The sequence below is a fragment of the Gavialis gangeticus genome, unplaced genomic scaffold, assembly GCF_001723915.1.
Source record: "Gavialis gangeticus isolate Ggan-Ray unplaced genomic scaffold, GavGan_comp1, whole genome shotgun sequence".
In the NCBI taxonomy this organism is placed as follows: domain Eukaryota; kingdom Metazoa; phylum Chordata; order Crocodylia; family Gavialidae; genus Gavialis; species Gavialis gangeticus.
The window spans coordinates 135,131,300-135,145,361 of NW_017729022.1; the positions used below are offsets into that span (position 1 = coordinate 135,131,300).

Genomic DNA, 14,062 nt, shown 5'->3' on the forward strand with positions numbered 1-14,062 from the left:
AAGGCAATCAGGTTGGTCTGACATGATCTCCCCCTAATAAATCCATGCTGATTGCCCCTGAGCATCATTTCTGATGCCGGCCCATCACAAATGTGCTCCTTGATGATCTTCTCAAAGAGTTTCCCCAGGATTGAGGTAAGACTGACGGGCCTATAGTTGCCCGGGTCCTCCCTCTTCCCCTTGCACTTCAGTCTGTGATCAGGAATGCGGGTTTGGCCTGGTTCAACTCTTTGGGTGCCTGAACACAAGCATAGAAGCAGGAATTACAGCACGTTGGAGCAGACTTGATTAGTCAGGTCTGCTTGAGCATGACAATTGCCGTGCTCCAGCAGTCTCCTGCGTCTCAAGTATCAGCGACCCTGTGCTTCAAAATGGTGGTGGGGAGTACTTGAACTAGCTCATTGCTTTAGTTCAAGCACCCCCATCGCCATTTGGAAACACAGGGATGCTGATACACGAGATGCTGTGGCACTTCAAGTAGAGTGCTGGCCTGCACCTGTGGAGCATGTGTAAAAGTGCCCAGGAGACAGAAGTCTAAATGATTGCAAGTACCACTGCAGGTTGATCACTAGATGGTTCTCTCCTCTTTCACCAGTGCCCAAGCCTAATTCTTGCAAGATGGTTAGTTTTTAATATATATATTTTTATGATCACCCAATTTGAGGCTGAGAAGGTTCATTCCTAGACACCTGTTCGCATAATTCATTGGTACAGCTTTGAACAGACGCAAGGCAGATGTTGGTCACATTGCTCAGTGCCCTTCTGCAAGGTGTTCAGATCTGTAGTGATCAGCATGATACAAGAGTTGAAGATAACACATGACAGAAGGTGCACAAAAAAAGAACAGAATAGAATGTGTGTAGGTGTAAGGAGCCACCATCATGAGGCTTATTTGAACCGGAGCTAAGGGACTTGACATCATCATGCAACTTGATGGGTCTGCCAGAGCCAGCAGAATCACATCCAACAGCCAACAGAAGAGTTTTGGCTGCCCTGTGCTGCACCAGCCTGTCACTCTACTTTGTCCTTGTTTGCCTTTAAGGCTTGTCTCTTGGCTCTTGCCCTGGACTCTTCCTTAGCCTGGTTGCCAATCTGTTGCTTCATACATGCTTCAACCTATCTTCTGAGACCTGACCTGGATCCTGCCTCAGCCTCATCTCCGTTTTCTAGTTTCTGTCTTAGCTTTGTTTCTACCCCTATTCTGTTTCTGCCTGGTATCCTAGACTTCCTTTGTTCTAATATCTGGCTCTGTCTTGACTACAGTTTTGGGTCTTGGCCCCAGGCTGGTCTTTGCCTGATTCCTGGCTCCTTGGTACAACTTCTGATGCTGATCTGGCTTCATCTGCTGACTCAAATGCTTGCTCTGGTCCACCGGATCACATATGCTTTGGTTGTTTTTAACATATAAACAGTGTTTCATACATAGACAATAGGCCAAATCTTTGCTTCAGTCTAAGTCCCTTTATTCCACACTGGCACTTTCCCTGTCTTACAGAAATCTCCTAATTGCAGTGGTTCTCAACCTTTTTTAGATTCAGCACAGCCCTCCAAAAAAATTCTGAATTTGGCAACATCCCCAGTTGAGAACCACTGATGCACTACCTCTGCTTACCTCCTGCCTATATTAGGGTTGTGTGATAAACATAAAGCAAGCAGGAGCAGAGGCCTAACTAATGAGTTTTGCACTCTGGGCAGATCTTTCCTGTGCCCCTGAGGGGTGGGAGCGTGCTCTGAGTGCTGGAAAGCAATGGGTGAGGAGGAAGGAGGGTGGGTGTCCCCACACCTAGATACTCTGATTTGCTCAGCCCACCCTGTCTCCTTCAGCCAGGCAGTAGAAGAGGCAGCTCCAACCCAGCCTGGCTTCCCCAGCCAGCCATTGCACAGGGTTGTGGCTGGACTCTGCAGTTTTGATGCAGCCCTTCCTGATCCAACCCTGAATGTCCTGCTGGAAACATAAGGGCATAGGACAGTTCCACCTGGCTGCTGTGTCGTGTGCTTCAGCACCACTGGAAGGGTCTTTCAGCACCCCAGTGTGCTCAGCACCCAGGCTGAGAGAACTGTTGTCCTAATAGCATAAAGCTGCTTTTCAACCGCTCTGCGTAAGGGTCCTTCTGGGACAGCAGGAATCAAGGGTGTACCATGAAAAAAATGTATTGAGCTCCTAGGAGACCATTGGACTGCTCCAGCCAGCAAAACTTAGAGAAGTTGCATGGTTGCTATAGCTTATCCTGGGGGTTAGTTAGGCCTCTGCTTACTTCCCTGTGTTAGGAGAGGCAGCAAATTTGATTTCAGCTACTTTTCACCCACCACCACAAATGTACTGACTACAAATTAGTTGCACCTTAGTTTCTTTACTAGTTTTGCTTATTTTTGCACATTCCAGATTTATATCCCATCAGTCCACATTAGAGCACAGCTGATTGTCCAAACCTACACCGTGTTTGGGCAGTTGAGCAGTACATGTCAACGCACCTAAACAGCAAAGGTGGGAACTAATCACTTTGAAGGGTTACGTGGATAAAAGAGGGAAGAAAAAGAGAGTCAAGAACAAGAGAAGCCAGTTTGCCCTCCAAGTCAGCTTTTTACATAGTAACACATGCATCTGTGCCTATCAGCCAAGCACAGAAGCAGATATGTAATACATACTGTTCAGTAGCTTACAAATGTCCTCTGGAAGAGGGTAGCATCCGATGGCTACTATAGCTCAAATACCAAAATGCCTTCCAGCCAGGAGAGGCAGGGAGAGGGAGGGGAGTGTTCAATAGAGGAGGCCTTTGTTGGCAGTAATGAGGAACATTGATGGTTTGAAATCATCCCATCCCTCAAAAATCTAAGCCTGCCCCTCCAGAAGCAGATGGTAGTCCAGCAATTGCCTTCAGCTTCCCTGAAATTACAATATATATGCTAACAGCCACTGAATACACCCAAGTTAGATGTTTATAATGGAAAAATGAATGGAAAGTGGCTGCCTTGGCTTCTGGAAGGAAGGAGAAAAATAGTCCTGGAAATCAAAGGAAGTAAAATTAAAAAAATTAGCTGAAAAAACCCCACAGTCTGTCAACACAGTCAAAATAGTGTTTTGTCCATGTCCGTATTTTTCAAAAATACACTTCTACCTTCCTCTGTGACTGAATGCGTGTAAAAGCAAGGGTTTTTGTGTGTGTATGGGTACGCTATATAATTGGTTTGTTGAGAGGGGTTTTGGCTTCTCATGTAAGCAGAACCAACTGGAGCAGTCCATGGTCTGAAGCAAACAAAAGTTAGTGGTGCCTGGCAAACATGCGTTGCACAGGGCTTGGCAAATAATTCTTTGGGTCAGCGGCCAAATAAAATGAATTAAATGAAGTCAAATAGGTTTGGATTGTTCTTTTTATCCTGGTGAAAATAAATTAGAAACAAATTGATACTTCATGGAACAAAATATTCATTGAGTAAAAGAGGAAGGGAGTTGTTAGTGGGTATGTTGGTCACCTGGGAGATAGGGTGTCTGAGTGGCAGCCAGTGCTCTAATGTATATTTAAGTATTTTATTTAAAGAAAAGCAGTGTCAACAAGAGCATCTGAGGACACATCTGTCCCAGGATAACCCTTAGCACAGTGGTTAGAGCATTTTCCTGGGGGGTAGGTAATATGGATTCATGTTCATATATATACCCAAGTCCCTGACTTCCTGGGTGAGTGATATAATGACTGTCTGTTGGATTAACTGGGGAACCTGTTCCTCAGCTTTCCAAATATACCCCTAGGCAAAGATTGCTTCTTCTGTCAGACTCCTCACAAAATGGGCCAGGTCCTTTCAGGTTGATCAACACTGCCATTTCTGATGAATAAACTGTTCACCCAGCCAGTGCTGGGGAAAGCAGAGTCTCATTATTAGTTTTCACCATGCCACAAAGCCTAGAAACTTTAAGGAAAGTGCTTTTGTATGTAGAGGAAGCAGGGCTTTTAATGGCATAAAGTTACCCCCTCCAAAGTGGGTACCTTGTGAAGGAGAGCAGGGAGGGGCTACATGGCTATTAAAATTGAAGAATGCACTGGATTAGCACATGCTTGACATGGCTTATATGACGTATACCTTCATATACCTTATATGAAGCGTATCTTATATGAAGGGTACCTTGGACGTGCTGCCTCCTAGCAAGAATATCACGGGATGATTGTTGCTGAAACACCCCTCCGGGCTCAGCCAGGAAGGGTGAGATACAGTCATGCCCACGGCATATTTTCTCTTAAAACAGGAAAGATACCGAAAACTTCTTTTCCCTGCAACAAAGGTTTGAATAGATGCTTCCGGTTCCCTTGGCAACTGTGCTAAACAGCAGAATAAATAATAGCAATGATTTCCTCTATCAGTGGCTTTCTTCTGACACAAGTAGGCTCAGCAGCAGTCTCAGCAGCTTTTAAAGGGAAATAGCTTTGTGTACAAACCATAAAATTACTTTTTGTATGTCCCTCTCACCCCCACCTCACTGCTTCCAGTTGATCAGAGCCATGCATTAGCTTGCAACCACAGAGCGGCATTGCCTTATTCTGTTGTTCTTCCACATGGTACATGCTCACAAGATAGAAATGCAGGATCTGAGACTTTGATATGTATATTCTATTTTTTCACGTTTTTAGGGGTGGAAGGCTTAGGGGAGAGAGAGTTTCTTATGAGGTTTCCTGTGCATGATGACTGCTTTGTATGTCATCTTCCTTTCTCAGAATATTTTAATAGACCCCTCCAAAGGCAGAAGTCAAAGGTCACTTGGTTATTGACTTGCACTTGCTTACACCATCTTCAAGGCCTCCTCCCTGCCTTTTTCCAGGCCTGTGGAAAGCACAGGCCATGCTTTTCCCTGGTTTGGAAGACTACAATCAGAGCTCTTTACATAGGTATGTGAGTAGGTAGGATGCCATTGGCTGCTTCCACACATGCGTGGACATTTGGTTCCCCAGAGACAACTAGCAGCGGTGCACCTTGTGCCATCACTAGTTGTCCCGAGGGAATGCTTGTGCCACATGCCCTCTGGCATGCAGCAGGTTACCCCGGGTAGGGTAAGGCAGGCTGGGGCCAGCAGCTTTACCTGGGGTTCTAAGGTACTCCTGGGGCTGCAGCAGAAGTGATCCTGCCACGCAGAGCCTGGCTGGCAGCCAGAGTGTGTCTCTGGCCAGCTAGGCTCCGGTTTTGAGTGGGACACACTGCCCCTGTATGCGCCACTCTGCTTTTTTTTTGCAGGGCTTTTTCATCCCTGGATATCCAGGAGCCAAAAAAAACCCCCCTGTGCTGCTCCCTTGCAGCATAGAGAACAACTGAACATGCGGTATGTGGTGCCGCAGACATGTCTGTGGCGCCACATACTACATGGCCATGCTCGTCTGGACATGGCCATTGAGTCCCAGCAAAAGGCCAACCACAAGGAGGCCCAAATAATTTTATCTACTCCAATAAAACAGTCTACTTTGCATGAGAGCAAAAATTAGCAATGCTATCTTCATAGAAAAGTTCTGTAGAATATAATAGGGATACTGGAAAGTACCACATAGAAACAAGGTTATATAAATTCTGATCTGGTTCACTTGTGTGTTCCAAAGAGATAAGTAGTTTGCTATTGCTCCATGTCATTATCATTTTTTTATTCCTTTGTGCTAGTTTAATTCCATTGGCTAAACTGAATGCTGGGTTCCACCCCATTTATAAAGCTATATGGGTCTGGGGTTAGCAGCCCACTGTGAAAGTTACTGTGGATAACCTATATCAGAGAATAAGGAGCTATTTTGTGCCCTTTTATGCTTCTGCAAAGAACCACAGAGGAACTTGTTTTTAGGGAGGACACAATCATACAACCAATCTCCAAATTATTAAAAATGTGATGATGAATTTATTTATTTTTTGAAGGAAGATGCATGCTTTAAACGGATCTGTTATTCAAGAGAATTTATTATCCTGAAAAGGCAGTGACCTTGTAGACAGTAGGAAGGAAATCAAAGGAAACACGGTAGCAACCTGTTTATAAAAGAGAACAAAAAACGCTGTTTCTTTACTTTATTTTTTTTCCATTTCACAGAATGATTCAATCCCCCAAGAAGACTTCACACCAGAAGTATACAGAATATTCCTAAACAACCTTTGCCCTCGGCCTGAAATTGACCACATCTTCTCTGAGTTGTAAGAAAAGACACAAATTTATTGTTTTTCCTTCACTGACTTTCTGTCTGCAACTGATGGCAAAGTAGGTTAATTGGCCTACAGCATCACAAAGTGATTGCCAAGAACAGATTCCCATGTCAGCCAGGACTCCTGTTTAACCTAGGATGTGAATGTAGATACACTGTTCCTCTCTCAAAGCTCTAGCAGTCATTTGGAATGGGCAAACTTTCACGGTAGCTTATTTCTACAGGAACAGACTGGCCAGGCCTTGTTTTTAAGTGTGGATGATGCTAGTTTAGGCTACAGTGAAAGTAAAGTGATAAAAATGAGAATATACATTTGAGACAGGCTCATTTAAACCACAAGGGGTGCATCCAGATGTGTGTGGACATTTGGTTCCTTGGGGACAAGTAGCAGCGGTGCACCTTGCACCACAGCTACTTGTCCCCAGGGAATGCCAGTGCCAGGCACGATTTGGTGTGTGGCAAGTTACCCCCGGGGATAGTAGGGGAGGCTGGGGCCAGCACTGTGCTAGCCCCAGCAGCCTTACCTGGGGAACTTCTGGGGCTGCAGCCATAGCAATCCTTCAGGCAGAACCTGGCCAGCATCTGCAGCACGGCTGTAGGCAACCCGGCTCTGCTTTCCAGCAGCACATGCTGCCTGAGTGTGCACTGCTTCATTTTTTTTCCTCGTTTTTTTTTACCCCTGGGTCCAGGGGTCAAAAAAGCCTGCAGAAAAAAAACTGGAGCAGCCGATACCTGGGCAGCACATTCTTGCAGCACGGAGAACACTGGACTGTGCAGTCTGTGGCACTGCAAACACGTTTGCAGTGCCACATACCACATGACCATGCTCATCTGGACATGCCCAAGAAGACCAACTGAGAGCTGCAAAAAGAAAAGAGTGGTGATGAGGATTCATTCATGATGCAATTAGAACTCATATGTAGCAGCATTGTGTAAATGAAATTACCAGTCATCTTTGCTTCAGTCAGTTTCATGTTTTTAGTTTCTTAAACACCTGAAACTGTAAAGCTTTAGTTGTTTGGGTTCATGACCCCTTTTCTCTGGTATTTGATCAGTACAAGTAGATCATTTTCTATTTCTTTCACCAATATCAGACCTTTCAGCTATAAAATACTTGCTTTGATTTCATGGATGCTACTATTTACATATTTGTCTGCCACAAGTTATTGATAATGGCTTCTAGAGCAACCTGCTTTGTACCAGTGTGAGAGCCAAACACAAAACTGAACTAAGTGGGTTTCACTTAGTTATACCTGCTTTCTCCAGAGCTGAATTTGGCCCCTCGTGAGCAAACAGGTAATGACAAGTAGTGGCTACTCTTCCTAAGTACACTTCCTAATTTCTCAGCCCCATTATAGCTTCTTCATTATTACCAGGGGAATCAGAAAATGGGACAAGATGAATGGACAGTTGTGCCTGTCCAGCATCTTGACAGATGAAAGTTGTGGAAAAAGTCACTTAGTTAGTCAGTTGTGCTTGGTAGTGGTATGGGAGAAGAGCCCGGAGTGCAAGCAGCATAGGTTTCCGTAGTAACTACAGGTCATAGGCAACTGGTAGAGAGGATATGGGGGGGGCACGTGCCCCCCACATGACAGCACCATTCCTGCTATCAACACTGCTGGTGGCTTCTGTGGGTGCTCGCCAGCCCTGTCTCCACCACTGATGCTGCTGCCAGCTTCTGCAGGTGCTTGCCAACCCCGTCCCTGCCGCCAATGCCCCCACCAGCTTCTCAGACTCAGGAGGCACCAATTGCCCATGGTACAGGTCCACTCACTAGATGGTGGTTGAAACACATGCTGTTTCCTGGCTCACCTGTAGGCCTCAGCCTGGGCTTTCTGGTGGAGCCACTGTTGAACGCCTGAGTCCTTCCCCACCAGGACGAGTGACCATGTCAAGCACAGACCTTCGATATGTATGCCTAGGCAGAACAAAGAAGGAAGGAGTTGCCATGGGCCCTCCACCTTCTCTCTCAGCAGGATCTATAGAGTTCCAATGGCAAGACAAATGTCATGACAATTGGCAGAGACCTGCTGCAGCTTCAAGTCAGAGCAGCACTCTGAGTTGAAGGAAGTGTCTGTCCTATTGAGCTTGTAACTTTGCCTTTTCTGAATGGGTGGGGTCCCAGTAGCATGGGCACTGTTGGCCAACACGTTTCTGGTTCATCGGCTTTTCTGGGGACATTTCCTTCACCCAAGAGGTTCCACTACCCCACCCTTAGGCACTTCTCTGGGGCGTCCCAAAGAGAGACAGGTTTGTTAATCAGCACCTGTCACTCACCATTGCATCACTGGCTGCACCATCTACACATCCAGTGGCAAATCCTGGGGGGACTGGCCAGGCAAGTGACAGTACAGGAGATATTAATTCCCCTGAGCAGTGATGCTTCAAAGGCACAACCCAATAACTGTAAAAAAAAAAAAAAAAAAAAGGAAAATCTCAACCTGAGCCTAACTTTGCTCCATGTGGACTTACTGATTGCCTTCAGTAGAAGGAGATGCTAAATCCTTTTAAAACCCCCAATCCTACCTCTTTGCAGGCATACCTTGGTGCTCTATAAAGCCAAAGGACTCCACTGTTTTCCCACAAGGGGAACATCCAGAAAAGCACGCATGTGTGCTTTGCAGCACCTCAGAGGCTTTTGAGGTTCCACAAAAAGCATGTGGCACATGGGAAAAGTTTCTCCATGCTGTAGTGTGGAGCCAGAATTAGATACTGGGAAATCTTGGTATCTAAAAAAAAAAATTATCTTAAAAAAAACTGGAGCTTGGCTGGCCAGAGCCATGCTCTGGCTGCCAGCCTGGCTCTGTGTGCCGGGATTGCTGGTGCTGCAACCCCAGGAGGCTCCCATGACCCCAGGTAAGGCTGCTGGGGCTAACCCGGGTGCTGGCCCAGCCTCCCCTACCCGACCCGGGTTAATTTGCCATGTACCAGAGTGCGCATGCAGGTGTGTTCCTGCAGCACAGGTATGTGCCATTGCTATTTGGCCCTGCAGAAACACACATGCACACTGTCTGGGTGCACCCAGGGGTGCTAAACCCACAGAGAGCCTGTTTAGTATCGTGGCCTCAGATGGCAAGCTGTGTGGGCAGGGATCTTTTTGCATGTTTTGCAAAGTGCCTCACATTTTTTGAGGCTCTATAAAACAAGCAAGTAATAGGATAATAAAGTCAGGGTTGCTACTTTCTGGTAGTGATGCCTAATGGTTAGACCTGGAATGCCAGTGAAACTTTGAAAGACTCAGGATTTCATTTCCTTTTGTTTTCAACTAAAAAAAATCTCTGTTAACAGGTATCTGGGAATGGGATTTTCAGATGTTCTTGGCATTGTCCTTACTCTTCTCCCATTGATGTAAAAAATGCTGGGCACTTTTGAAATCTGACTCCTACATGTTTAATGAAGCGTATCTGCCATACCTACTGGTAACATAAATTAGTTTAGAGTATTATTGTGCAACAGTTGGAATCTTGTTTCCATTTTCATGAGAAATTACAGAACATTTCACAAAAATGCAAGGAAAAATAATCTAATTACTCAGTGTTGCTGTTGTCTTTTTTTTTTTTCCTCAACTTAATTTTTCCCTAGTGGTGCCAAGAGCAGACCATACCTTACTGTTGATCAGATGATGGATTTCATAAATTTGAAGCAACGTGATCCACGGTTAAATGAAATCCTTTATCCACCGTTGAAACAGGAGCAAGTCCAGCAGTTGATTGAGAAATATGAACCCAATAATACTCTAGCAAAGAAAGGTCAGTAATTTTCATATTTTCACTATCCTCAGTTTCTGGTTTGAGACAATGAACACATTGTACTGGAGCAGCACAGTGAAGCAGACAGTGGTTAGGAATCAAATCATTTCCAACTAGCTGATTTTGGATTTTGCAGACTTACGAGACTTGATGTAGTTAATATTCAAATCAAATACATTTTGCTGGAACCAGCATGAGGGAGGCTGGACTGGTTTTTCTGTTTGCTTTTCAGTATGTATAATTGATAGTTCAGAGCAGTTGCTCTGACACGTAAATTTCAGCATAAGCTGCGCTATGACAATAACTATTTACTTGCTTCTGAAATGTTTATGAATACAAAACATTACAAAACAATCAGTGATATTGAATCTGAAAAAAAAAATTCTATCACTTGTTAATAGCAATAATAATATGAGCCCAGCCATCTATTTCTTGGTAAGGTAGCCATACAAAGAAAGCTTTTGGAATAGCTAAATGCCTTTCTTTGCCATAATTGCAAAAGAAAACTCTTTCAAAAATCGTGAACATTGTCCAGGCTTAGCTGGGCAATCAGCCAAAAACAGTGAGAAATCCTATTCAGACCCTCTGCAAATAGATTTTTTACTACTTCCCCAAATCTTAAAATAACACTGAATTTCCATGGTACCTCTTATTTCATTCTGATTCATATATTCTAATGACTACCCTGCTTTTTAAAGTGTTTATTCCTTGGAAATCCTAGGGGTGTGGGAATATCCTGAAACACAGATTGACATGAAAACATATTTCGATTCAGAGATATGGGACTCAGTTCAGGATGCTGAATACCTTGAGCTCCATTCCATCAGCAACATGAATGATCAGGTCCAAAATAACACCAGAGACAAAGTCCTTGGATTCTCAGTTAAATACTACTTGCAGAGCCTGATTCTCATGTACAATAAGGCCAGTACATTTGTGCCAATGTTAATGTCTGCTTATGTTGGCAGAGGGGTGTAAAGGGGCATTTATGTAAATATGAATCCTTCCCCATTGGTTTCAGTGAGAGTTTGATTAAATATGAGTTGCAGGTGTTGCCCCAAAATAAGTATAAAGAGCCTTTTGAGCTTGTAGTAAGTATCGCTGGCCCAGATAAGGGGCTAACTGTGTCTTGGGTCCCCTTGGGGTCTCTCTAAAGGCAGCCCTTCCTCAAATCTTGAGTTTCATGCTTTTATCAGTCTTAGGGTGGAGAGGTCTCATTCTTCCCCTCCTCCTCAGGAACCTGGGTATCTTGTACAATTGTAAATAGCAGTCTTTTATGCAGTGTTATTACCATGTATATATAGCCTGTGCCACACAATAGGGTAACATTGGACAACTGTAGATGATGCAACACCTTCCAGCTGAAATCAGGTTCTTATCCTAATTTCCTTGTTATTGTGTGTTCACTATACTGACTGTTTGAGAAAAAGGAAGGAAAGATTGTCAAAAAGAGTCAAATAAATCTTAATGGATGTATGTGAGATGAGCGCACAATCCGGTGCTGACGGAAAAACATTCTGTTTTGGTCTCATCGAACATTATTTCGTGAAAAAAATATGGTCAGAGACCCTAACAGGCAGTTTGTGCTCTGTTACACCAGTGTACCTCCGAAATAACTCCCTAGAAGTGTGCACTGATGTAGAAGAGAAGAAAATCCATTAAGCTAATGTGTAATTTATATAGTAGACCATAACAATTGCTTCAGAGCTCCTTTGCCTATCTTGCCAGTGGGAAATAGAGTACTCTGACATGTGTAATCTTCATGCTTACTTGTAGATGGGTTGTAGTAGAAATCTGCTCTCCCTAGCCATGCATATACCTCAGTAATGTGATAGGTACATAATGTATGGATAGGAAAATAGCCTTACTATTATTAAGGGATAGAAAGTTCATGCTAAAATTGTATCACAAAGAATCAGAGCCACAGATTAGTTATCCAAGGTGAGCCAATCAGTATTTGAACATGCTAGATTATGGGATGGATTGTGGCACATAGTCACTGCCTCTGGTAAGGGATGTTTGCAAATGCTGCACAATCTGGATGGTGAGAAACAGAAATGGCTGTGCATCAGAAGGCACATTCCCTCTGTGAGCTTTCTTCTCTGTACACTGTACCATCTCTCTAGCTAGTGCAGCACAGCTGCCTTCCCAGAGCTCTGTGGACCAATGCAGAGTTGGGGGCATGGTGCCATCCCCTTTCAACTGGTTTGCACCTTCTAGATGGGAGATATCTGATGAGCAGGTACTGTAAGCATTTGTAGCTCTTGTGCAGAAGGAAAAGAATCCTTGCACCTCAGTTCCTAGCAACACTGCTTGCTTCCTTCTGCCAGTCTTGCATCATTATGCTGTCTTTGCAGCTGGTGTTATGATCTGTACCTGCTCAACCTAAGGTCAGTTATCCCTTATCATTATTTCAGAAGGGTTCTCTGCTTTTTTCCCCTCTAAAGTTTGCTCAGTTTATTAGTCGTGTCCATTTTGTCTTTTCAAATCAAGTACTGAACAAGAGTCAAATCCTGCTGGTATCCCCTGCTTGTGGATGTAGCTTCTTTGATTTTAGTGGGAATATTAGCATAATACAAGGAAGATGTGGCCTTGTACTTCATCATTGTAAATATTAGAGTACTGCTCTGTGCTTACCATATTCCACATCAGCTTCAGAAAAGTCTAGAAAGATCATTCTTATTACTCAAATATTGGAACTTAAGGTAGACCAAATACAGGATTTTATTAGGATGAAGGTGTGCTAGCACAAATAAATCTAAAATCAAATTAAATTGTTGCAGCTAACAACATGGAGAAGGTGTGAAGCAAATCTCAGAAACTTCATTGCTAGCAAACAACATCATAATTTGTTCAGCCTTCAAAAGAGAAGGCTGAGGGGGGATCTTGTGGCCTGTTATAAACTGGTCAGGGGGGATCAGCAGGCGCTGGGGGAGTCCCTGTTCCCCCGAGCGCTGCAAGGAGTGACCAGGAACAATGGTCACAAGCTGGCGGAGGGAAGGTTTAAGTTGGACATCAGGAGGCGCTACTTCACGGTCAGGGTGGCTAGAGTCTGGAACCAGCTTCCAAGTGAGGTGGTGCAGGCTCCCACCCTGGGGGTTTTTAAGAGGAGGTTGGATGACCACCTTATTGGGGTCATTTGACCCCAGTGCTCTTCCTGCCATGGCAGGGGGTCGGACTAGATGATCTGCTCAGGTCCCTTCCGACCCTAGAAACTATGAAACTATGAAACTATAATGCGGATTGAACACTTGTCATCTTAGGGCAGTGCTTCTCAACCAGGATACCATGGCAATATGGAGCACCTTGAGATCATTTTAAGGGAACCCCAGGGTGCAACACAATATTAGTACTGTTAAATGTGCTAACATAATTCACAAGATAAATCCAGAGATTTCAAATAGGAATCCATAGTGTCGAAAACATTTTGACCCAATGTGAATTTTTCTAAGATTTTTGCAGCTGCTGAAATGCTCTTTTATTTTTTCATAGTCAAAATATGAGTGGAAACTAAGATCTGACATTTTTAAGAGGTGCCTTGGGTCTAACAAGGGGTGCCTTGAATTTAATGAAGGGTACCTTGAATCTAAAAGGGTTGAGAACCATTGTCTTTGAGGCCCTCCACTTGGATACTATTTATATTGTTCTTGCAAAATCAGATCTCAGTGCCTGATTTTTCAGTACTCACTCAGACTTGGGGTGTGCTTACAGATTACAGTTGGCACCTGCTAACTTTAAGGAATGTTAGGTCGCTGTTAAAGTGAGTTCCATGTGCTGGAACAGTGACACATTTGGGATTAATACTCTGTAACGTGCACAATTCTTGAGCTGGCTGGAGAGCAGGGGCATGGCTAGAAGCTGACAAGTCTGCTCTGTGTCTGCCCCATTTGCCAGCTCCCTAGCAGCAACATGCACAACCCCCAGTATAGACACGACATGCACAGCATACACCCCCAGCACAGCACAGCCTTTCAACCACTTGTACCCTAATTTTATGGCATCTGTGCAATATTTCTCTAATTTACTTGTGAAATTTATAAAACTGTCACATGGTAAAGCGTCAAAAAACTTACTAAGTCAAGGTATATCACACCTACTGCTTTTCCCTTAGTCACTAGGCCAAGTATCCTGTCAGAAAAGGGAAATTAGCTTGCCAGG

The 14,062-nt window shown here is 44.2% G+C and overlaps 1 protein-coding gene across 5 annotated transcripts in view; it reads left to right on the top strand.

Moving 5' to 3' along the window:
* PLCB1 (phospholipase C beta 1) overlaps nt 1–14,062 on the top strand; it is a 948,624-nt gene that overhangs the window by 597,803 nt on the left and 336,759 nt on the right. For all 5 annotated transcript variants that reach the window (XM_019516220.1, XM_019516217.1, XM_019516218.1 and 2 more), the window contains 2 exons: nt 6,047–6,147; nt 9,738–9,904. In XM_019516220.1, coding sequence (XP_019371765.1) covers nt 6,047–6,147; nt 9,738–9,904 — 268 coding nt within the window. The remainder of the gene's footprint in view (nt 1–6,046; nt 6,148–9,737; nt 9,905–14,062) is intronic.